The sequence below is a fragment of the Aptenodytes patagonicus genome, chromosome 8 (assembly GCF_965638725.1).
Source record: "Aptenodytes patagonicus chromosome 8, bAptPat1.pri.cur, whole genome shotgun sequence".
In the NCBI taxonomy this organism is placed as follows: Eukaryota; Metazoa; Chordata; class Aves; order Sphenisciformes; family Spheniscidae; genus Aptenodytes; species Aptenodytes patagonicus.
In genome coordinates this window covers 17,234,146-17,259,459 of record NC_134956.1, presented here as the reverse complement: position 1 = coordinate 17,259,459, position 25,314 = coordinate 17,234,146, and the positions used below count along the sequence as shown (strand labels likewise).

At 48.0% G+C, this 25,314-nt stretch overlaps 1 protein-coding gene and 1 long non-coding RNA gene across 7 annotated transcripts in view; one reads left to right on the top strand and one right to left on the bottom strand.

Annotated features, from left to right (window-relative positions):
• Positions 1–8,474: 8,474 nt before the first annotated feature.
• Positions 8,475–9,752, bottom strand: LOC143164236 (uncharacterized). Its single transcript, XR_012996037.1, has 2 exons — positions 9,684–9,752; positions 8,475–8,639 (listed from the first exon to the last, which is right to left on the bottom strand). It is a non-coding gene; the product is annotated as an uncharacterized LOC143164236 (long non-coding RNA).
• ADAMTS9 (ADAM metallopeptidase with thrombospondin type 1 motif 9) overlaps positions 9,374–25,314 on the top strand; it is an 84,650-nt gene continuing 68,709 nt past the window's right edge. For all 6 annotated transcript variants that reach the window (XM_076346577.1, XM_076346579.1, XM_076346578.1 and 3 more), the window contains exons 1-4: positions 9,374–9,514; positions 9,638–10,020; positions 11,342–11,504; positions 24,717–25,003. In XM_076346577.1, the coding sequence (XP_076202692.1) occupies positions 9,421–9,514; positions 9,638–10,020; positions 11,342–11,504; positions 24,717–25,003 (927 nt within the window). In that variant the 5' untranslated portion in view covers positions 9,374–9,420. The remainder of the gene's footprint in view (positions 9,515–9,637; positions 10,021–11,341; positions 11,505–24,716; positions 25,004–25,314) is intronic.

Genomic DNA, 25,314 nt, shown 5'->3' with positions numbered 1-25,314 from the left:
GCCACTCTTAGCTGGCCGGGTAGCATGGAGTAACGCATTAACTCAGTGTGATAAGGCAGGGGAACTCCAATACCAGCTCCATTTTCAGTCCTGTGTTTGTTCTGCAGTTAGCACAAAGGGGTCTTGGTCCCCCGGTAGGCCCTGTCATGTCAAAACAATGTCAGTTAAGTTAACAAATCCATTTGTGTTACAGTCATTTCTAAGTCATGCTTCCTCCCTTTAAAAATTCTGGATGGGAATGTTAGGGATATTTAAGAATTAAGCTGATAAAACATGGGGAGAAAATGTGGAAACAGCTGGTTCGCAAACGTGAGCCTGATTCCTATCACCAACATTCAGTAATGTTATTTTTATATTCTAGCATATACAGAAAGTAGAGACCCCTGAAAAATATGACATGTATATCCCAAAATACATGCATTGTAGGACAGGAAATTACTTCCTTAGCAGAGCTGCCATATCTTCAGGCATGCAAGATGTGCTGTCCACGTGCACATCTCCTTGGGTCTGCCATGCACCTGCAGGTGATGAGGAGCTCCAGCAGGGTCACAGTTATCAGGAAGGCCCAAATGGTCCAAATCCTCTAAATATGTCTGGGTAATATTTCCGGCTGGGAAAGAAGTGTCATGCCCTTAAACCGGGTATATGGGAGCTCTATTCCTGGTGTCATCAAATTCAGCCCCTGATATCGCAGGTAATAGTGCTATAATCCTTATTGCAAACTGATCGCACTTTTTTTTAGAAGTTGGGTATATGAAAACAGCATCTATATTACTGGCAGGTTGCTAGCTAACTCTTCCAGCCATACTGCTTATTCCTACTAGCATCCTTATGGATCCTCTCCCAGCTCATCCCTCCTTGCAACCAAAAGATAAAGTAAGGCTTGGTTTAAAAGTTTTGGGAATTTTGAGGACTGATCCATGTTTTTGTGTGCTTAGAGTTGACAAAATTAGCTGCTTGCTTCATTGACTGAAAACAGATAAAAAGAAATACCTGCTAGTGCAATGAATAATTCATCGGTGAGAGAAAGTGTCGCAGGATACTATTTGGGATGAAAACTGCTTAATGTTAGCCTCCACGAGTCAATCTGCTACCCATAAAGGAAGGGATTCCTGCCGGCTGTCCTCTCTTCAGGAAAAAAACGAAGACAAAAAACCCCCTCCTCTTAACACTGCCTGCATTTAGAAACAGCCTACATTTTAAGTAATTAAAACTGATGATCCTGACAAACATTCGCCTCCAAAGAAATAGTCTATTGTAAACGTAAACTCTCAAGATCCTTCCAGGCATACCAGCACAACTCTCTCCTAAAAATTCTTCCCAAGCCATCTGGTGCCTTATCTTTGTAGGAAAGCCATACAATAACTTTAAAAGAGGATTGTTGCTAGCAGGCTTTAGTCTCAGGACTACAGATTCCCTTGGAAGTATCACAGCTAGCTCTGAACCCGTCAGCCAGGCAGCTCTGGCTGTGTGAATACTCCACTTCTTTCTATCATGACCCAAAATGTCCAGCTGTGGTTCTTTGGGGAGATCCCTTCCTCATGTGATTTGCGAAGGGACTGAAGGAGTTACAGGGAGAAGCTGGAGACACTGTGTATGTCCAAACAGGGATTTACACTCCATTAATTCTCTCTATGGCAGCCCAGCCTGAGTGGCATGACATGAATGTGGTTACAAAGGCTGCAGCCAATTCACATCATTCGTGTAGCTCTCCCCGCACCTGCGAGGGGAACGTATGGATTCCAGGTTTGCTCTGTACAGCCTTTGCCATCAAAAAAAAGGTATTTAGTGAGTGAGAAGGCAGGAAGATGTGGAGCAGAGATGGCTGATGGAAACAGCTGGGAAGGCGAGGACAACTCTGTTTCAGCTTTGCAGATCATCTTGCTCTCCCTTGGTTGCATCACACTACTTCTGAGCCTGTTCCTTAACATCTCACCTAAACTCTATCATGTAAGAAACACTGAATTCCTACTGTTAAGTGCCCTATTTTGGTTGCACAAGCAGAGCTTGACAGTGAAGTTAAGCAACAAAACCAAGGCTGCAGGCACCTGACAGCAAAGCGATGATCCGGGTACAAACCGGAGCGAGGGATCCTGTGTTAGCTGTGCCCAACTGCTCAGGCGGGGCGAGAGCCATTGTGAGAAACAGGCAGGTTGTTGCAGACTGTACAGCTGAAAATAGAACATGCCGACCGCTCGCTCATCCAGGGCAAACACGACATAATTGGGGAGAAACTGAATCTCCTTTTTCAATTTTTGTCACACGTTTATATGCTGACTCTCTACTGCCTAAGCATCCCTAGTCTGTTCCTTATCAATGCTGGTTTCAGAGGAAATGTGGAAACTTAGGTGCAAGAGTGTAGGAGCACATGTAGGAGGAGAGCTCCTTCCTCAGCACACCCCGCACTGGGCAAGTTGGAGAGTTGCTGGAAGTTGCATCTGCGCTATCATGTTTAAGCAGCGGCTCTTATTCCTTTAGCATCCAGGGGAGCAATCCCGCATCACCGCTCTGGTCTGGTGCACCTTCTGGCTGTAGTAATGATATGATGCCAGCAGTTGTACTGAGTGATGGAGCTACCATTAGATTATCTTCTCCCTCCCTGTGACAGTTCGTGCTGGCAACCCTCAGCTAGCTGGGCAGCATTTTAAAACACTCGTTTTTGGTGATGCACCTTAGAGAGCAGAGCCATTTTTCAAAGTAAGAGAGAAATTTTTTTTTTTCAAGCTGTTGCATCTTGATAATGAAAAACTGGGCGGTACATATGCTTGTCAGGTGAATATTAATAAGTATGATGTGATGCTGTAAAATAGCTCCTGGAAGTGACAGAGGCCCCAGTTCTGCACTTCTCCAAGTCAGTGGACGTTTTGTTGATGAATTTTGACAGGAGCTGGATTAGGCCCAAAACATTCCCATTTTTTTAGCCACTGACAATTTTTTTGATGGTTTTATAACCAGTACAGACTTCCTACCACTATACAAATACAAGAACATCGCAAAGATTTCCCCCAGGGAGATGGCTTTGCTGGCTACCTTGTGACACCCGTAGGGAAATCAAACAGTTTAGGGAAAAAGAACTTGGTATCTGTAAAGCTGCTCAGCTTTTTTTCCTACTCTAATGGATATTTGTATTTTATTATCTCTGGAGACAATCTACTATTTGGGGAAAGAATGAAAACAACCCTCCTAAAATAGAGTTTTATGGTGTAATGATCCCTGCACTGAAATATTACATTGTACGCTTACACTGCATGCAAGCTCGAGTGGGAGGGTAGAACTGATCACAGGGTCAGAGCTCCGCAACTCCGTGTCCTTTGCCAAATCCACCATTTCAGTTTCCTCCTCATAAGGTGATGGTGATACCTTGCAGGGCTGTTACGATAATTAGTTTATATGAATAAAAGTACATGGCTCGAGGGGTAAAGCTTTTTGTACCTGCAGAACTTCCAATATTCCCAGGTTGCCTTTTGGTGTGGGATTACAGAACATCTGCTCTGTTTAGTCCTCCTAGTACGACTGTTAATGTTTTGGCAAAGGCACCTGGAACACAGCATAGATGCACATGTACATAATATCACAAGTCAAAAGGAGTGTATTCAGGTCCCGTTTGATTTACAGCATGTCAAACACAAAAGATAACCCAATATACTGCTTAGCTTGATGGCTTAATTTGCACAAAAATGGGAAGATCCAGAATTAGGTGTTTCTCAGCTACTTTAGGACCCGTCCCAGATTGCTACCTGTAGTAAAAAGCGTAGGGGATGAGGTCTACAAGTGCTTGTCAGGCCAAAGGAACTGCCAGGCTGCAGTGGGACCCAGAAGTTGGGCTACTCTGAGCATGCCTTTTCCACAAGGCAGATAAGAGGTGTAAGCAAAAGGAGCAGTGTGCAAATGGTCTGCGGCAATGCTGGGAGCAGGGGAGGGGCGAGCTGGAACTAGCAGTTTTAAGTGGAAAGCCTCAAGGGATCATTATGTCCATCACTGCTGACCTGAAGCCGAAAATCCCACACATTTGCAGCGTCTACGTGGGCTTTGCTGTTCCTCCCACCCAGTCCCTAGTTCCTACTCATGTATCTGTTTTCCAGGGTCAAAGTTGTTTCTAAGGCAAACGGAGAGCCAGTTTCCTTGCATGTGAGCGGAGCAATATGAGAGACTTGTTTGCTTTTCCTCTTTCACCTTCTGTTCCCAAATGGTGGCTCCCCACCCAGGCAAGGAGCAGGGATGGTGTCTGCAAGGACAGGGTTATACTTGCCGTTTCCACTGCACCCAGCTTGCGCCTCTGTGCAGAGGGATGGCTCCCACAGGACACAGCTCCTGCTGCAGTGCACTGGATGGGAAGACATTTGAGTTCATGGTTTGACCCAGGACCAAGCTGAAGGACACTTGGGTCTTATTTGCTTGGGTGACCTTGAATTAGTCACTTCAACGTGCACATCTCAGCATTCAGGGGACTGGGATGGGACCGAGAGTTGAATTCTGCTCTGCAGCATCCAGGCACATCATTTCACGTCTCCCTCTGCCACCAACCCTAAAATGGGGACCAGGATGCGGGTCCGCAGAGGGCAAGCTGTGACAGCAGTGATAGAAGTGCTGTCCTGGTATTGCTGTGAATCGGACATACCACTTTCCAGTCTTCTATGGGTTGGAGGAGCAAACTGCAGAGCAACCGAGCGATTCAGACCTCGATGGTAGCCAGCATGCTACATGGGGCACGGCTCGGGGTAAGAACAGAGAGCCCTACAGAGGAAGCAGGAGCTTAAATGGCTACCGTAGAGGAGTTAAACTGTATATTTAAATCCTTTTAAGCAGGATCAAAAAGAGTTGGCTTGGCACAGGCAAGAAGTTTGAAAATTAAGTATACACCAAGAACCTGCAAGTCTCAGCCCCTCCAAATAAATGGGAAAGGCTTAAAACAACTTAAAAATCCAGCCTTGACACAATTGCTGAAAATGTTCCTTTAAAGAGAAGCCCTTATGTGAAAGAACAGCTTCCTAAACTGAGAGAAAGGCAGCTCGGAGCGGTATCCTTGTTACCAGCATAGGCAGATGAGTAAGAGAGGCTGAAATCCAGCCAGCAAGCAGTCGTCTGTTTGAAGGGAATGAAATCTTTCACTTTCTGACCACACAGATTAGACACGAGGAGAAAATGTTTGCTGTCTTCGGTTATCTTGTGGCATTGAAGAGCAACCATCAAAGGGAAACAGTCTGCCTTCTGGGATAATCGTTGGGCAAGCGAGTGGATGCAGCAGATAAAGGAAGATGACGCTTACCCGGAGAGGCTGAGCGGCAAAGAACAAAGATTAGTGACTGGGGATTGCCCTCACCTATGGGGAAAAGGAAATGGTAACAAGGGTGAAAAGCAGTGCAAAAACCGCAGGAAATTTGGATTCCTTGAGTGTATTCTGCAGCAGCGTGCGCTGCCTTAAATTTCCCACTGAAGTTTTGCTGTTGTGATCAAGTTCTCATTTTGTAGTTTATAGAAGAGGCATTTGCAGCTCAACTTTTCAGTATTTACGTAGGCAAAATTCCCAGTGTTTTAAGGGGATTTTTCCGTGGGTAGGTATGGGCTTTTAGGGGTTACTTTTGACTGGGTGAGGACTTGGAGTCTGCACAATTACCATAGCGTAAGTATTAATAGATCCTTCCTAATAGGAAAGTTATTTGAATTTAAGATTGTAGCTTAGTTTCTCTAAACTCCACATAATCTATTTACTTACGCTAGAGCTTTCCTTCTGCACTTCCTAATCTCCAGCTATAAAGATTCAAAATGCTGCACAACATGCAACTTTTCTGTATATCGATAGAAATGGCATTGTAAGTAGGTAATGCCACGCTCCTAGAACATATTTAGTGCCATTGCAAAGCCAGGATTTGGTCCCGGGAGCACTTCATCCAGTCCCAACTCTGCCCTTGTTAGTCCCTCCATAGGTCAGCTCCCCTCTTCTGAAAGATGGAGGGGTTTTGTGTCTTGCCTACCCTCATGTCTGTACATGCCAAGGTTTCAGATCAGTGAGTGAGCCTGTGAGGATGCTCCTCTACAATACGGCCTCATTCCATTCAGTGCAGTGCCAAAAAGGGTCCAACCCACCCAAGTCACAGGTACGTGCTGCCACTTCTCACACTGTGCCGGCTCCCGAGTAAACCCCAGAGCCAAATTAACTGGTTACCTTGTAAAAAACTAACTAAGCAAAAAAAGCAACGCTTTGATAGGTTTTCCTGTGTCAGTGAGCTGAACAGGAGCAAGGCAGCTCCCGGCACAAGGGGATGCTGAGGCTGGGAGCGGTGGGATGTGGGGCGCTTGTGAAACGGGGATGGCGGCTGCCCTGGGGCACTCTGCAACCCAGATAAAAGAGCAGCAGACCTGTTTCCCAACACCATCCTGATCCGAGGACGAGGAGGTGAGCAAAGGCTGCACCCCTCTCCCCCAGGACACCGGCAGGACTAGCTCCACGTAAGCCTCCTCCCCTCCCCTCTGACTCAGTTCTAATGCTATGCTCAGCTTTTCACTCTCTCCTTCCTCAGGCAACTCGGCTCACTTTTCTTCACTCCCCCTTTGTTGACCGGCAGTTTGATATCGCTCAACACATCCAACTGGCAGCGCCGGCTCGCCCCGGCACTCCTGGGATACGTGTCTGCACCCACCTGAGCACAGGATACGGCCTTCCCCTCCCCTGCCACGACTTCTGGGGCCATATCCAAAGCTCAAGCACCCTGTATCCCTCTCACCGTGAAGTCCAAAAGGTTTGGGGCACACGTGGAAGTTGTGGGAAGGCGCTGGAAGAGCGTCAGGGGTTCAGTAATGTACAGGGCGCTCCTGCTAGCCCTGCAGAGCAGCACCACAGCTCAGGGAGCAGATATTATTCCTGCTATGAGTTAAGTCATTTATTTGACAATGAGACAGAGAAAGCCCGAAGAAAAGAATTGGAGCAAGAAAACATGCCTGGAGGGAAGCCTGGGCTGCTATGAGATGATGTTACAAGATTCCTCTTTTTGTTCATCCAGCAGCCCAAGGACCTCGGTGGCTTTTCCGACTCAACCACGACACAATTCAGTGTGGGACAGGGGGGGTGCCACGCTTTTTCATGCTGAGCCAGGAAAGGCCATGCAAGCCAGGGGTTTGCGTGGAAGCCCCAGCAGGCTTCACAGATTGAAGTTATTTCTTTACTGAAGGAGTGGTTAAACATTGGACCAGGCTGCCCAGGGAAGTGGTTGAGTCACCATCTCTGGAAGTATTTAAAAGACGTGTAGATGCGGCGCTTAGGGACATGGTTTAGTGGGTGGTGGTGTTGGGTTGACGGTTGGACTCGATGATCTTAGAGGTCTTTTCCAACCTTAATGATTCTGTGATTCTATTTTAGAATAGTTTGGTCTATCTTCTGAGGATTTCTTTCTTAATGTGTGTGCATGAGCAAGCAATTAGCTGCTAGGATAGGAAGATGTTACTGTGCAGGCCCTTTGCAGCATTAAAAGCAAATCTTGTCCAGGTTCACTCATGAACAGGTGAGTGCATGGAGATACAACCACGTTTGGTTATTGGGAAGAGCTGCTCCTGGCAGTAGATGACACCTACCAGAATGGGCACGTCACTGCTCCTACACACCCACAATGGAAGCAGGGAGACACCTCTGCTCCCCAGAACTGGGGGACATCAGGCAGATGTCTTCTCTTCATTGAGAAGACCCAATGCCGTTGTTGGAGCTGACTGCATGCGAGCCAACTCAAGTCTGGAAGCATCCCGGCTTTGCCAAGCCCCCGAAGCCAATATGGGTGAGTTGTCTTATGTAAGCATCCTAGATTTAAATTAAACGCGGTTTATAAGTGTGGGCACAATGCCATGCCGGGAGGCTATGTGCCATTGCACCTTGCCCTAAAGGTGCGCTGACTTGGGTGTCCACCAGCGTGGAGATTCCTGCACTGTGCTCAGCTGAGGGCCTGCCCGGCCGCCCTCCCAGCCCTGGCCAGCCGGCCGCGGAGTTAGACATGTGGCTTTGCAGGTAATGCTTTGCTTACTTTGGCTTTTATATTCATTGTACAAAATTAATAATTTACTGCTAATGGTTGAGGTTTGTAAGGCTTCACCAGTTAGTTTAGAAGAGCCAGGAGGTGTTATTCTGCCCAGAAGTGGATTCTGAATTGATTTTTTTCTTTTAAAGCTTTCCCTTTCTGCAGAAAATATTGGTATTTCTATTCTTTGTCCCAAAGTTGAGCGAAGAAAGTACAGAACTTTGAAATTTCCTATGGAAGTGCAAATCCGAACTTCCAATCATCTATTTTCTTTTGCCTTGCCTAGGGGCTTTAAATTTCATTGCATCTTTCCCCATTTTGAAAAAAAACAAACAAACAAACCAAAACCAAGGTTTTGGATTTTGGTTTGAGGGAAGGGTAGAAGTCAATGCTTAATTACATTTAGCTTTAAAGGATGTCTTAATTTTTTATAGAAAACTTCCAAATTGTAAAACAAGACAAAATAAACTCAGATAAGGCAATAATCTTTCTTTTCCCTCAGGGTGCCTGAAAACTGCACAACATAAACATAGCCCTAAACAAAAGTTGCTTTAAGCACCTCATATCTGAGCAATGCAACTGCTATGAAGAGCGTCACACGGGGGATTCTTCGATTGTTGGTACGCTTCTTCGAGCTGTCTTTAAAAAAAAAAAAAAAAGGGAAAAACATCAATTATGTAGGAAAACTCGGCTCTCCTCCCGGTGAGTGACGAAGTGGCTCTTCCCCGCGGGACCTTGCAGATCAGGCAGCAGCCGGTGCCGCTCTGCTCGGGCCACTTTGCGTTTTTACAACCACTTTGCCAAGGAGCCGGCGGGGAGCGGCTGCGGCTGCGGCCGCCCGGGCTGGGGGTGCGGGGCTGCGGCTCGGCCCCCCCCCGCCCGCCCGCCCGCCCCGTCCAGCCACAGCGAGGGCTTTTCTTGGCGAAAACCTGCGATTCCGGCGTTCCTCGGGAATGAAAGAAAGTGACATGTTGGAAGCGGGGGGGGGGGAAAGGGGGGTAGAGGAGGAAGGGCTGTCCCTGCTCCTGCAGGGCGGGATCTTTTCTCCTGCTTGATCTATGGAGCCCGCCCCCTTAAATTGGCTCCCGGGAGCTCCCCGTCCACCAGCCCGACGGGGGGAGAGGCGGAAAGCGAGGGAGAGCAGGCAGGCGGGCGGGCGGGCGGCTCCCCCGTCCCGGCCCATCGGTCCCGGCCCGTCTGTCCCCGCGCACCATGCGCGGCCCCCGGCGCCCCGCGCCCCGCCGGCCCGCCCGCCCCTAACGCCGCCCGGCGCCAGCGCCTTCCCCCCGGCAGCGCACCGGGGGGCGGGGAGGGGGGAGAAAGGGGCGAAAAAAAAAAGGGGGGGGGGGGGAGAGAGTTAAAGAAGAGCCCGAGGAAAGCGGGGGAAGGCTGCTCTCCTCTGAGGACAGCGCGCAGCACCATGCAGCTGGCGCCGCTGGCGCTGGCACTCACCACGCTCTTCATCGACGGCTTGAGGATAGGAGCGAGGAGGCAGAAGCTGCACCCCAGGCAAGGTAAGGGGGTGCTCGGGGAGGGGTGGGGGAGCCGGGGGGGGGTGCTGGGCTGCCGCCCCCCGGGGGGTGGGGGGCTCGGCTCGGCCTCCCCGCTCAGGGGCATGTGCTTCTCCTCCCTTGCAGCCAAGCTGCTGGAGAAGCTCAGCGAGTACGAGATCGTGACTCCTACCCGGGTGAATGAGTTTGGCGAGCCCTTCCCCACCGATGTCCACTTCAGGCGGCGGCGGCGGAGCACCAGCGCTGCCCCCGACGCCTGGACGGCCGCCGCCTCCCCCAAGGCGCACTACAGGCTCTCCGCCTTCGGGCAGCAGTTCCTCTTCAACCTGACGGCCAGCTCGGCCTTCATCGCCCCGCTCTTCACCGTCAGCCTCCTGGGAGAGCCCGCCGCCGACCAGCGGCGCCTCTACGCCGAGGCGGCCGACGCCGACGTGAAGCACTGCTTCTACCGGGGGCACGTCAACGCCCGCCCGCGGCACACCGCCGTCATCAGCCTCTGCTCCGGGATGGTGAGACCCGCGTCCCGCTCCCGGCTCCGGCCCCGGCCCCGCCGGGCGCCCAGCGGCGGCGCGCCGGGGCGGAAGCGCGGAGGAGGAGGAGGAGGAGCAGGGCGAGGAAGGGTGGGCAGAGGGATGGGGACGGCCCCTTCCCCCCGCCCCCCCGGCTGCGGGATGGGGCTGGCGGCTCCGGCTCGCCCCGGTCGGGGGTTTCTCCCACCCCGCTTTTATTATTCCGTCGGGTTCCGGCAGCGGGGAGAACCCCTCCTGCTCCGCGGGTTTTGGGGGGAAAAACTGCCACCCAGCGGCACCCCGGGGGGGAGGTCAGCGGGCGCAGGACCCGGGCATGGACACCCTTCCTGCCCCCGGGGTGCCGACGAGGGCTGCAAAGGGATGACTGGGGGCTCCCCAGCAGCGGTGACCCCAGCGCCGGCCCGCACCCCGGGGCAGGGGCATGGCCCGAGGAAAGCTGAAGGCAGGCTTCCTGGCAGCCCTTCCTGCCGTCCTGGTGCCCTTCTGTGCGGGGGGATGTTGGCAAAGGGAGGAGCAGAAGCTCCTAGCGGGGCTGACCTTTCTGTGTGCCCTGGTGCCTTGAGCACCCCGGGGTGCCTGTCCCAGTTGCTCCCCTGGGAGGTCTCGACTGGCCCCTATCTGGTCCAGGAGCTCTCTTGGGTGAGCGTGTTCACCCAGGCTAGTGCACGTGTGTGTGGACAGGCACGCCTCCCTCCTAGTTACTGGTCATGCTTCCCAGTCTAGGATGGCTGCAGGATTTTTGCAGGATGTTTTTTGTCTTGGATATCTTTTATTTACCTGCCAAACCCCTACATTCATAGTCACGTGCAAGTAAGAGGGTTGGTGTTTTCTCATAAGCAGGGATTTCACTGGCTGGACGCTTCTCTCTGGTCTTTACGCATGGGTTTAAAGCTTGTCTCAGGGAGAGCTGCTGTATGAAAACCAGCACAACGTGATGGGGTTGCACTGAGGCCTCCAGCACGCTGCAGCACCATCTCCCCTCAGGCAGGGGTGGCTCGGTAAATGTCACTAGCATAGGGACGGGGTCTGGCAGACATCCCCCTCTTGTGCTCCCTGCCTACGGATTAGTAATTTGCTTTCCGTACGTTCCAGCGGGATGGCTGCAAGGAACATTGCAGGCCGGTGCGGGTGCAAGCGGCGTGACGGGAGCTGGAGCTCCAGCCCATGCCTTCGCAGGGGTCACTGCAGAACTGGGTACTCGTGCACCTCCCTCGTTAACCACTCATTTTGTTGGGTAGTCCTGCTCCGTGGTTTGTCATCACCCAAAGCTGACTGCCTGTTCCTCTCTGGTCCCTCTCAGCTAGGCACGTTCAAATCTGACGATGGGGACTATTTCGTAGAGCCACTGCTATCGCTCGAGGAACAGGAGTATGAAGAAGAACACAATAAACCACATCTAGTCTACCGACACCGGACACCTCCAACCAACTCTTCAGGGGACAGGCAGACTTGCGATACTCCAGGTACTCATTTTGTTACTGCCCTTGATGGCTTGGCACTTACGAAAGGGAACTAAATTGTAGTAATTAGTAGGTTTGTGCGGGGCAGAAGGGATGTGGAGTTGAGGGACACCTCTAGAAATGGTACTGCGTGTGCTAGTACCAGGCTCGCGGTGGTGCTGCTGTCCTGGAGAGACGTGGTGCACCTGTGCTTTCTAGTAATCGGTTATAAGGAAGTTGCGGTCAGGAAGAATGTTATGGTTTCCATTTCATCCGTGCTGTAAGGCTGGCAAGAGATCCTTTGGGCTGTCTTGCCTTAAATATCCCATGAGCCTTTAAACTTGCTTTCTATCCTCTCCTACGTGTGATTCCTAATCATCCTAATCTGATTTGCTCTCTGTCTGAAATTCTGTTTCTGTCCTTTAAATGACATCCTTCTGTCTTGGTCTTGCTATGCTTCTGGTCTTCCCTCCCCAAATCTGGTTGTGAGTTGCAACGTCTTATTTCTTTTTAGTGGAAATGAGAAACCAACCCTGACGGTTCTTCCCTTATTAATCACTTTTCCATGGTTCATTTTCAAAGGCTTTTTTTTCCTGTGGCCCTTCCTCCACCAGCACCATCTCCCTGACCTCCTTGCTCCCTCTTTCTAGTCTTTGCACATATGAAAGAGCACAAGCCTTTTTATCTCCCCTTCACGTACCTTGGTGAGCAATAGCCTTGCTCCTACTGTCTCTGTTATCTGCAGTGGCCTCCTGCTGCTCTCTGCTTCATTGACTTCCTGATTTTCACAATTAATCCTCTCCTTTGGCAGCAAAAGTTCTCTCTGAAGAAGCTTATTCCTTCGGTCTCCTGTTTCACCTGCTGTTTTGCCCTCCTCCTTTGGCCTGCAGCTAGATCTACAGGAGCTTTAAAGCCTAAACAGAGTAGACCTTGATTGGCTTCCCTTGCGCGGGCTGTGAGCCGCTCATGTGCTGCAAAGCAGGTGGAGTTGCTCAGGGAGTAAAGGTACCACTGGAGGAGAAGCGTGGTGCCAAACTTAGACTGCATTTAGCACGCATGACTTGTTTGGCACCTATGACTGTGGATCGCGGCCATGCCGTTGAGCCGTCGGTCTGTTCAGCTTGCACTGATCACGTGCTAAGACAGAAGATGCTCTGGTACTCTGTGACCAGCCAGAGCTGATGCACTAGCAACACGTGTTTCTTCTAGAAGACGTGGATACATGTCCACATGCAAACATGCGTGCTGGGGGACAATGGTACCTCTCACAAGGCTGTCATTGTTTGTTCTTCCAAGGGTTGCTGCTGGACTATGCCATTCTGGTTTCTCTCTTCCAGCTGTTTCTGCTCCCTTCTTTGAGATCAGATGCAGGAGACTCAGAACAGTTGGAAAGAAACATGGAATCTGGCACATTGCATCAGTAGCCCTTGGAGGAACGGAGCAGCAGATCACAGGACTCATTGAATCAAAGGTAGCTGGGAGGGCTCTGACATTCGCTTGTGGACTTTACTCTGTGCAGTTATAACAGTCTGCTGTGTTTCACCCCACTTACATGTATTGTAGCTTCTATTTAGGGTAGTATTCTTCTGGATCGTGATTCACAAGAATAATACTCCATCCGTGATATTACTTACGTGGTGTATATCTCTTCTCTTTTCAATATGCTTTGTCTTTTGCTTGTCTTTGTTTCTTTGCTCTTCTCAGTTGCTTCGTGTAGTGGAGGGAGGTCTCGCCTCTCAAATACAAGGTTAAGGATTCCAGATAGGCGTGACAGTCTTACTTGTCCTCCTGTCCTCTTCCCCTCTGTCTCTCCTTCTGCCTTTTACTGTTGTCCAAGTTTTTGAAAGGGAATGATGCTTTGGTCATATGTGTATGGTGAACAAGTCTTGGTCACTTCATTTAGGGAGCAAGAGCAGGACAGCTTGGGCAGTGCTGAACCTTGGTGTTCCCCCTGGGGTTATGTCTGGTGGAGAGAAGGTATCTCAATGTGTCTTTGGAGCAGAGGGGAAAACGCAAAATTTAGAAGCACTCACTGTTTTGGATGGGGTGCATCTGTCACTCCTACCAGAGAAGAATGGTTTTGTGAGAATCTGTTATAGCTGTAGGGTTTTGTGCGAATCCAGCCTTTTGTCAGAAGAACACGTGAAAAGGTGCATTTGCATTGCAGGCTTCTGGCAGGGATTGAAATTTGCTCAGAGGAAATTCATGCGAGGGAAATCTTAAGTACCCACCCTGCAGCGAGCAAGGGAGCCCACGTTGCTGGGCAGTGGAGCTATTAAGAATGGCTTTCTGATAGTCTCCTTCCTGGAAATGATTAATAAGCAACATACTGGTGTGCCCTTGCCACGATGATGTAATTATAGACTTCTTGCAGTGTCCAGGAAAAGTTTCCCTTGTGAGTTGACTGGCAGATTGAGTAAAAGCTTTCATTTCCAGCGGTCTCCCTGGTGTTACTTTTAGTTTTCAGCATCCTCAGGTCAGCTTAGAAAAACAGGTATTTGATTTTGTTAAGTTTTAATTAGCAGTTTCTGATAACAGTTTTAGGTCCTCTGACATATGAGATACTCTGCAGATGTTCTGAAAAAAGATCTTTCTCCTCTGAACGCTGATGGATATCGAATGCAAACTGTGCTCTGCACATGAACTTTCATAGCACAACACCGGGGTCTCCTGGCAATGCACTTCAGCCGTCTGGCATATAGCTCAACCGCCGCAATAAAAACTTTTGACAAAGTTTTCCTTGGGGTAACGGGTTAATGTAGTTTCAGTCATAGGAAATGGTGCAATTTCTCCTCCTTCCCTTCTTTTAGTTAGTACCATGAATCAATTTGTCATCTGGTCGAGGATCTGGCAGAATAATTAGTTGTGTTTTACTGAATAGCCCTGACGGGATGAAGACTTGGCCAGGCCGACGGTGTGATGTCACTAGGTGCAGCGCTGCTACCACCCATCGCTTCACGATAGCAAGCTCTTCCGATCCAAATTATTAAATATCCGCTTTTTTGAGGTGGAGGAGGAAGAGAAAAGAAATTCTGATCCTAAAAAAAGAAAAAAAGGAAGTGGCTTATTGCGAAGCTGGAGAGCGGAGCTTTCCTGCGCCCTGCGGAGGAACAATCTGACTCCGATGATAAAAGGCGCGTAGCTGCATCCTGCGGCACTGCGGGGAGCTGCGCCCGCCGTGCCGACCGGCTTCGGGAGGCCGGCAGCAGCTCTCCGACCCCCTGTCCAGTCTGACCTCCTACCAGGAGCAGACCAGCAAGCCCTACCTACCAGTTTCCATGTGAAACCCTGAAGGTTTGGTCTTGCAGAGAGATGTCCAGCTCCAGATGCCAACAGGACACTGCCTCTGGTCGTCACCTAAATAAACCACTTCAGGCCACCTCTTGCTCTGCGTCTTGTGTCCCTTTCTGCTGCCTCTCCTTTCTCTCATGTTTCCCACATTTTTGTCATTGATACGTTTATACGTATATTTTGGTTGTTGGCTTCTCTGGAGCTCTTCTCTTCCAGCTTTGTTGTGTTTTGCAATAGCTTTAGCCTTTTACTGAATTTTACCCAATCATTCTGCCTGTTGGCCACCCCTTGTTCTGAGACAGACATGGGCTCCACCTGCCTGGCGACACCAAGCCACAGTTGCCCTCTGGCCGTGAGTATAAATGCAAGAGTTGGGCTTTCTCATCTCCCCACTTCTGCGCGCTCGGCTATTTCATTGCTCCAAACTTTGAAAATTCCTTGCAGCTTTTACTGCGACCCTGGTGCAGGACTCCTGAACGAATTCTTTTGGGCAGCTCCTTCTTTGTTCCCACTGCATTCACTTTTCTGCTCTCCCGATTTGTGTTTTCCGTTTGCTTCCCAGCTTCGTTAGTTAAATACCTCCCTGTTCTTGCCTCGTTTTTCATAATTCTTTTATATTCAAGACCTATCTGTGGCTGAGATGAACAAATCAAGGACCGAATATATAGCGAGCACTGGCTGGTCCCGTGACTTGTTCAGCCATTCCCGTCCTGAGGCTGGAGTTAGACGTGGGCTCTGGGGCTGTGTGTGAGGATCTTGCACAAAGTCCTGGCTCCTTAATGAGAGTGCTTAAAGCGGGAATATCCACCACGGGCAAAACTCCTCATGCAGAAGCAGCAATAACACTCTGATGGTGCCAAACTAGTAGGAAGATGATTAGAGCTTTTTCTATTTCTGGAGGAGAGCCAAGGGGCCGTAGCCAGCAAAGAGGCCTTCCAGCTATTCGCGCTGCGGTGGTGAGATTTTGGAAGCGGGCACAGATAGGTGCAGGACAGAGCAGATCTTACCTGTGCAGAGCTGGCTGTGCCCCTACCCGCTGCCGGCGGAGGTGGGAAAGCCCGGTGACTCGGCTGCCGAGGTTGCTTTCCGAAAACCGCCAAGCATTACCAGCACAGATGGCCGCTGGGCACAGCCTGGAGGCTTAGCACGTCCCAGTACCTGCCAGAAACGGACGCAAAAGGGTCTCAAATTTGCATTAAAGCAGTTTGACTACTCGGGAGACAGCACATGTGCAGCCAGGCACAGTAGCTCCAAAAAGGCAAGACCGGCTCATCCGGCTGAGGAGAAAAGAAGCTGTCTGTGTGTAAGTTGTGTTGAGAAGGTTGCTATAAAAAGCACGAGACAAATCGGCAGCATAAACCAAGTCTTGCTGCCGAGCTAGCGTGACACCGGCATAATCAGTAATATGTCACTGATTTTTCAGTTGCATTAATGAGTAATTTGTAATAGATTACCCTTTCATAGTAACTTTAACAACCCTTCCCACTGAACGTGACAGTGGGGAGCCACCAGAGCAGAGGTGTGCTGCCCTGTGTCTTGAGCAAGCAAATGCCTGGTGCTGCCAGCTCCATGATTGCAATGCTGTTCCTGCACGATAATTAGCACCAGCCCGCTCAGCCCTTACAGCTGGCTGTCATCTCTCTCCCAATGCCACCCAGCTGCATGGGAAGTCATTGGTGAACCCATGGCACAAGCAGGAGATGGTCCTGCCACTGCGTTCCCACACGCTTGGGAAGGGGTGGCCAAGGTGTGGATTTGTTAATGTCTTATCAGTGTCGTGACCTGGGAGGAAAGCGTTGAGGGTCTGGCACCATGGCTAAAGCCTGACTTTGTCCCTTTCCATGTAACGTGGCCTCTTGTTGGCACAAGGTGAGTGATGAGCTCTTGCTGCTGCCTGAGCTGTGGTTTGAGGTGTATACCCAGTGTTAGAATTGGCAATGGTGGGGAACGGGACCAAACAGGCCAGAGGTGGAAAATATACTTATTCTGCAGACCATTTATGTGTGTTACGTTCTTATTTTATAGCAGTTTTGAGGCAGAAACTTTGAATGCCTTTTCCACAGGACTCAATGTTTGTACTCTTGTGAGTGGTCCATGGTGAAATCCCAGATCCTTTGCAGTCAAGCTGTTGGTCTAGAGCCCTTTTGTATTTTTGTTAGTTCTTTTGGACTGTTTGTCTTGCTTCCAGTTGTGACCTTATTTTGGTTTTCAAGTCCTTCATCCAGCAGTATTTCACGTTCTAGGTGTCTGGTTTCCAGGCGGGTCTTCAGGCAGATTCTGTACTGCTGGGTCTCATGTAACCATGGGGTTGCAGAAGATCTGCAGGGAGGTTTTCCTAAGCCTTTGCTTCCAGGTTGAGCAATCCTTGAGCTCTTTCAAAAGTCTGTGTAAGCTGTCAGCTTTGCTTTTGGCCTCAGGGTAAAACATTGACTTCGTTCTTTCCCTCAGAAAAGTTTCTCGTTTTAAGGAAGCGAATTGTAATTTGTAGTCAGATAGTAATTATTTCAGGTTTCCTTCCCTCCCCAAAACAGCAAACGAGAGAGTTACGTCACAAGCCCCATATGCTAATGTAATTAATTCTATTTCTGGCTTCCTATTGAGGTAATAGCACAGTAACAGCCAACTAGTACTTCGTCAAATGCGCCTGGGATGTCAAACACAAGCTTTTCCCATACTGAGTTGGGAAAGGGATCAGGCTGTAATGTTTGTGCTATCTTGCTGTGGTGTTGGCAAGTGAAATAAGGTATTAGACTGACTTCGGTTAAAAAAATTGATCGCAGCCGATGATACAGATCCCATAATTGCAGTTTTGTGTGAAAATTTCTCAATGTGAGTTATAAGCAAGGTGCGTGCATTTTGTTGTATCAATCATCGATCTGGCAAGACAGTTTAATTCCCTAACAGTGGAAGACCAGGATTGTGACTAAACAAATTATTATTGATTGGTTATTGTTTTGCAACTTGGACATGGTAAGTGAACAGAGTTTAATTATTCTCCTAGAATCAAAATAGATATACTTGCAGTGTGGCATCTACTTTTACATTGTCTGTGTGGACGTCTGCTGAAGAAGGGCAGGTGGGAGAAGCAGGGAGGTATCACTTTGGTACTTTTCATCTGTACCTCATGGCATATGCTACTGAAAATAAACAGGCTGACTGTTCTGTGACTTCTCTTCCCACGTGCCTGTATTGTCATTATCAGCATCTCTGTGGCCAATTGCTAGGCAAAGTGTCTTTCTGTCTGTCTTTCTGTCTGTCTGTCTGTCTTTTCTCATCTTTTCCTGAGTGTCAGTACAAAGATGTGGTGATCTCAGTGTTGTTCTTGTTGGCATGGTACCTCGTAGGCATCGCTAGATATGAGCGATAACGTGTTGGTTTACTTGCGACAGTTGTGCATTGGAAGTTGCATTAAGAGCAAGCAAACAAGCGCAGGAGTTTGGGTGCTCAGGTGGCTTGCAAGGCAGAAGTCAGGTTCAGCAAGTGCAGTCTCCAGAGCTCTGCAGGCAAATAGGTTCAATTAGCCCAGGCAGCACAGAAGGCAGCAGCCCTGGCTGTTTTCCTGATGTGCTGAAATGCCACCGCTGTATGTCAGTGTGCCTGTGGTATAGTCGTACTGGTTTGACCCGCAACCTGGCTCAGATGCGTGTCTACTCATAGGTGAAATGCTGGGATGTACTTTAGCAATCTGCCCAGCCCCTTGCAGCGTCAGGATGGTTTTCAAGGGTATTTTGCCATGGTTTTTTTTAGTCATTCTTACAGGGCTAGTTTCATTTTCTTCCTTGAACCAGTGGATTATGGAACTGGTATCAGTGATTTTTAAGTACTGTAACTTTCTGTCAGTCGTGCCTTAAACCAATTTTGTGTCAATTCAATGGTGCTTTTGTGCCTTGCAGTTGTAAGATGCAGTTATTTAGTTATTTTGTCTGTAAGATGATTTTGAATCGTTTCAAAATGATTCAAAAATTTGAATCATTTTCTGAGCCACATGCTCAGCTCACGTGTTACTATCTGCTTTCCTAAAGAGGCAATTTATTGTTTTGTTCATCTAGTTTCTGTCTACTGTGCAAAATTGATAGCTTTCACATACAACTTTTTACCTTAGGCAGAAAAAAAATTCTTTAAAGCTGCAATTCACTCTCACATACATCATCAGAAAAGGAAACATCTAGAGTATGTGTGGTCTTTGGTGTTTGCATGGTATAAAAACAGAGACTATTTTCTTACTAAGGGAAGTGGATTGGTGCTAAGTGCAAGTCCGTGTTTCTCAAGCACTCTGGTTCAAACAGCAGGAAGAAAGGCAGGATCACCCCAAAAGATATAGGTGGATTCAGCATCACCTTGAGCTTTGGCACCTCCAAGGATGGAGTCTCCATAGCCAAAGTCACCACCCTGCTTGCTCTGGTGCACAGGCCGCAGTGGGTGAATGGAGGTGGGACTGCTGATTTTGGTATCCGTGATGCTTCATGCCGGTCTAAACTGCTCATGGTTCTATAGCATTGCTTGCTGGCCTTAGAGCGTTTTCACATATTACAAACACAAATGCCAGGCTCTGTGCTTCAGCTGACTTCAGCAGCAGGTGCTCCTGGACATGGACCTTTCTGAAGATCTGAACATTGCTCCAGGCGGACATCTAGGAAGCTACTTAGTAAAGTGTATGTGCAAAATTCGAAGTGGATGAAGGCAAGAAAATTAACGAGCAGGTGTGCCTGGGTCATGAGGGCTTATGATCTGTTCGTGCAAACGTTTCTCTTAGTAGCAAAGAAAACTCTTTTGTAGAAGCCCAATATTTTGATTCTCCTGGAACAGTTTGGGAGGGAACTCTTTTGAGGCCAGATTGTTTCCTAATTCAAAGGGAAGTATGAACAACATGTGGAAAATTAAAGTTTCCCTCCTTCACATTGCTCTAATAGTGGCACCTGTGAAAGGTCTGATATTTTAATGCATTTTCAATAGTTCCAACCATGAAAGTTTGATCTATGTGGTTTTGTCCAGCTCTTGCCGATGAAGGTTGAAACTTCAGTTGATCTCTCTGTTACGTGGGTTCAGATTGATTTGCATTTGAACACTTTCCAGTTTGGAGATTAGATAAAAGAAGCAAACTTTCGCCTTTACCCTTAGTGCAGAATACCTTTCTCTTTGGATCCTGGCTGGCCTGGATCCTTCAGTTCCCTGCTGATGTAGGTCATCGATCTCACCTCTTATCAATAAAGGTAGTTTTCCCTTTCTAGCTATAGCAGCAGCTCCAATTGCACAGTCAAGGAGCTATCCAGAGGGAAGGCAGGATTGGTCCTGCTCATAGGACTGGTCATCTCAGTGTGGTGCAGAGCAAGGCAGTTGCTGCTCCCCCATTGCGTTACCATCCCTGGCTGTTGTCTGACCAGGGCAAGAAGCTGCTGGCAGCGAAGGAGTGTTCAGCTCTGGGCTGTGCAGGCCACACCAGCACGCTCACGGTAACAGAGGTGAGAATTTGCCCTCATGCAAATTCATCTGGGATATATCTGTAGATATATTGAAAGACAGAGATATAAAACACATCAATATAGAATTAAAACAGACCCAGGGCTAGAAAAATCCTTTGGTCCAGCCTTAGGACCTGTTTTGGTCCTAAAGAGGAGCCAGTTTCTATCGCATTTCCTGGCAAGAAGAGCCTAAAAATGTGGTTTGATTTCAGCCAGTCTGACCTCTGCATGAAGAAAATCCATTTTGTCTCTTGCCTCTCTTTTCCAAGTGATGGCAGTCACTTCAGTGGCTGCTGTTGTACCGGCTACAGGCAGCAAATTCAGGCCAGCCAACTGTAGCCAGAGCTTGCACCGAACCGTTTGGGCAGGGTTTGCTGCCATGGCTCCTGCTTGAGTTGAGGGAGGCAGGTCACACGCCGACTGACTGCCTGGAGGGAGCTCAGCTGAATTTCGATCTGCTTTATGGAGGTGTGCAATAAATAATTAACTTCCAAACGATAGTTTTATCATGTGCGCAGCTGGATCAGAGCAGGTCTAGGAGTGTTATGGGCCAACCACTGAGCAGCAAACTTTGTGTTAAAAATCCTAGGTCACACGTTCAGAAAAGGTATGATAGTAAATTGTTCTGAAAAGACCATGCTCCTTTTCTAGCAGGAAGAGGTTGTTAATGTTATTAGCTTGAGAAATAGATTCCCCCCCCCCCCTCCCTTCTCTTGCTTTCTGTCTTTTACGTCTTTCCCCCCTGCCCCCCCCCCCTTCCTGCTATGTGCAGCTCTCATGAACTTGGAGCTGAACTGGAACTGCTTGCATTGTCACATGTCTTATTTAATTGTGCAAATTGCTTTCTATTCCAAGGACAGGTTAATGTAGAAATGGAAAGGATTAGAACCGTTGGGATAAGCGATCGCTCTTTCTTTTAATTTTTGGTTTTAGCATAACAATAGCTACTATTTCAAAAGCAGTCCCTGGGTCTGCCCTGTCACCCTTTCATGCAGGCAAAGTACTCGCGTAGGGCCTGAGTCTCCTCTGCCCTCTCCCTTGGGATAGGTCCAAAGTCCATTAATCAGCAGGAATCATCCATAAATCAGCTCAATGGGCTCTGGGCTGAGGCTTCTTGCGCAAGCAAAAATAAATGGCATGGATGGGAAGATGCCATCAGGAAGGAATATCCTTGCCACAGGATTGGGTCTCCTTTTTAAGTCCCACATAACAAAGAAGAAACCAAGGAGAAAAAAAAAAGAACATACACCTCCAGGTCTGTCTAGAGACAGTGTGAACACCATAGACTGTCTTAGTAAAGCAAGCAGTAAAATGGATGTTATTCCAGCAGCCTTTTAGCCACCTCTTAAATGAAAATTAACTGTTGAATCAGTGCATAGGTTCGCCTAGTACTTCAATTATTGATCTGTAGTTTGCGTGGTTTTAAAGTGTTTGTCTACTCATTGGGGTTTTGGTTTTTCTGCAAATTAAAGAAAATGTTTTGTTACTTAAACCCATCCAACTACTGCCATGAGTAGGTAGATGTTTTTCAGGTCATTTGCAGAGATTAAGAGCTTGCCAAGCAAACCGTTTTCCTTCCTGATTTCTGTTCATATATTAACACAATAGGAAGAAAAGCAAAACCAGGTGGAAAAATATCACACCCTTTTTTGGTGTTGTGTGTGGCAGTAGGAAGCTGTCGCTGTAAAATTGCGGTTTTCTTGTGTAACGTGAGACATTTTCACTTCTGCTTGCTTAAATGGCAGTATGCTGCACCGTTCAGTAAGAGCGTTTCTGTTGTGGCCATCGTAATGGAGCAAGATATCAACAGCATCAGGCACATGGAGTACTGGCAGTGCCTGTCTGCAACTCCCATTAATGTCAGTGGGGTTTTTATGGATGGGTTGAGAGCAGTGCGCTGCCGTTAGTGTTTAATTTTTTACAGTTGAATGTGCGCCATCACTGAGCGTAGTTATATGCAAGAAAGATGGGTGACGATAACAGTTCACTACTATCAAAGTCCAGGAGTGGCTTTACATGCAATGTATCCCCACTTGCTTGTGCTTGGTTTTACAGTAACTAGGCTGGCAAACATACTATGCGTGACTTGTCCAAATAGCGTGCGCTAAGTGTTGGAGTGACTTCATACCTGGGAAAAAATATGTTGGTTTTTGAAGGGATGATGTGGCTGACTTGATTTGCGTGCTGGAGGGGGGAGGTACACTGATACTGTACCGACACTTGGCAGCGTTAGGTTAACGATTGGACTCAATGATCTTAAGGGTCTTTTCCAACCTAAATGACTCTATGATTCTATGACACCGTGCCAGATCTCTGCAACAGAAAGGAAGGTAGTTTTTCCTCTGTGCTGGGCATACCTGGCTGTGTTGGGCTCTGGTTCTCCTGCGTGGTGGGTCAGGTCGGGGCTCTCAGAACCAGACCTGGCATTTCACGTGGACGTCTCTGGTTTTTGGGTGGTTTGTTTTTCTTTTTTTCCAAGGGTGTGACAACACTAGCTGCAGGATTTCAGTGTAAGCCTGGTGAATATCAATTAATTTCTTTTAAACACCTCCCGTATAACAGGTGTCTCTTCAAAGAATCCTTTGCGTTTCTCTCTTCTTTTGCCGTCTAACCTCCCTCTGCCAGGCTGGCCAGAGGAGAAGAAGCCTGGAGCCCCATGGTCCCGTTTAGGGCTCTGCAGAGCTGCGGCGGCGGATGGTGCAGAGCTCTGCCTTTGCACCGCAGCCTTGCCTTCAGCCTCGCTCGAGCCCTGTTGAGCATCTCCCCATCCTTAATGCACTTTTCCTTGAGCACCTGCTTCTTTTGGAGTTAGTTATTTAAAAGGGAAATTTAAGCTACTGGCTGAGGGTGCAGAGAAGAGCGGAACTGGCTGAAGGGCTGGGGTTAGCGCTTTCTCCTTGATCTGGTCTTCTCACCTTTAAGTTATTTGTATGCATAGTTGGCTTCCTGCGCTGATTGGCACCAAACGAGTTGGGATAATGTCACGGTTGCCCACGAAGCCGTGCCAGCATGAGAGCACAGTCTTGCCAAAACAAGGGCATTGATTAGTGCAGAGGAACTAGGGCAATCCAATTATAACCACAAATGCCATTGGCTTTCTCAAATTCTTACTCAAATAACTGCGGGCTCTCTGCTGTATTAAGGTGGTCTGGACTATATCGAGAAAGGGGAATTCGTAGGACTTAGGTAGTGCAGAGTAAACAGGATTTAATGCTTAAATACTCTATTGCCTATTTACACATAGGCAAAAGGATAGTATGTTTCAGATAGGTAGAAGCTGGCCGACCCCCTTAGAGAATATATTTTATATTTCTTTTTTTGGAAATTATTACAAAATATCCTAAAAGGAAACTACACAGGAAAAATAGCTAAGAAGTTTCCTATCATTTCAATCTTGTTTGAGCATTGAATATTCCTTTGTTCCCTAATATTATGCTTCCTCTAACCTACTCAGTGGGCCAGATAAGGAAATGTGATATTTTTCACCACCGTGACGAAATTAAACTAAAGCTACAAAGAGCGTGAGGGTTGTAGCCTGGAGTCTTAGATGAGTAGTTCAGATCTGGCTTTATATTAAATGCAGAAGCGAGCAGTCTCTCATGGATGAATCACATTCAATTAGCTACTTCCTATGATGAACTGATTAAAAATTAAGTGGCATCAAATAAGACTGATTTTGCTCATACATTTAAATAATGCTATAATTACATACTAATCAGATGGTAAATCTTAATTGTACATGTTCCATATGTTTTATTTGCCTGTTCTCCCTCTTCACTTTGTCGTCTTTGTATCAGCATGGAGTATATTTTCAGGCTGCTTTTATGTTTGGCCTAATTGAATATCAAAAGCAGTATATGTGAAACTTCCTGAATTCTATTCTTCAGCCAGTGGCAGCTGTGCTATTAGATGACCTTTACCATTCCCGTAGCACAGAATAATAAAGGGAGGGGGGGAATTGAAGCCCAGCCATGTTATTGTTAGAGACGGAAATAAATCATATATAATTGCTTCGCCATGAAGGCCAAATCCTGCCGTCCTTCATGCCCGAGTTAGAAATACAGGATTTGGACCTTTGTTTCCTGTGGTTTCCTGGCCACCTTGGACGTGCCCAGAATCCGCACGCTGCCGCTGCAGTGGCTAATTACCATCACCGGGCTCACGTCATGTTAAAATGAACTGCAGCCCAGGCTCCATCCCTCTTGTGCGGGCAAGGAGATGGCTCTGCTGCAGGAAAGCCTTTACGTGAATGTCTGCCTTTAAGTGCCATTGGCTTCAGTAAGATTACTTGAAAAATTAAGAAAAGCCTTAGATGCTGGATTACATGGTGGGCTTCCACAGAGTGCTTCTGTTTTGGTTAGCTGTTTGGAACAAGCCTGCTAACTCTTCCTTGAAGTAAATAGGTATTTTGACATAACATGCATGTGGTATTAACTTTATTCACTCCAGGATGTACTTTATGTTTTTGTCTGCTTTTTAATCATAGATCACGAACACAGTCACAAAAAGAACAAGCGGAAACACTGGAGAAGACAGTGGGCAGAAAGCAGCATATTATCTGACATGGAGATGTTGAAACACAGCCTGGAAGTGAATTCGTTTTCTGCGGATAGCAACAAGACCGGGAACATCAGTGAAAAGAAGAGCCACAAACGAACAAAGCGGTTTCTCTCCTACCCTCGCTTTGTGGAAGTGATGGTGGTGGCTGACAGCAGGATGGTCGCCTACCATGGAGCTAATCTACAGCACTATGTCTTAACGTTAATGTCAATAGTGAGTATTCAACTAGGGGGAGTAGATTCACCCACGGATCATTTTCTAGTGGTCACAGAGCACCCTTTCTGCTGCGTTTATATGCAATACCGTCAGTTTGCCTCGACCAGGCATGGAGATAATGCTGGGATTAGAGTAAAGCTTGGTAAAACTTGGCTGGGGAACACTGGTTGGAGTCTTCTTCCTTCCCAGACCCATCATGTTTCCTAACCCTTCCCACACCTCTCCCTTCCAGCTTTCTGAACCCCAGGCAGCACGAGAAATATCACTGGCCCTTTAGTCCACACGCTGTACTCTTTTTTTTTTTTATT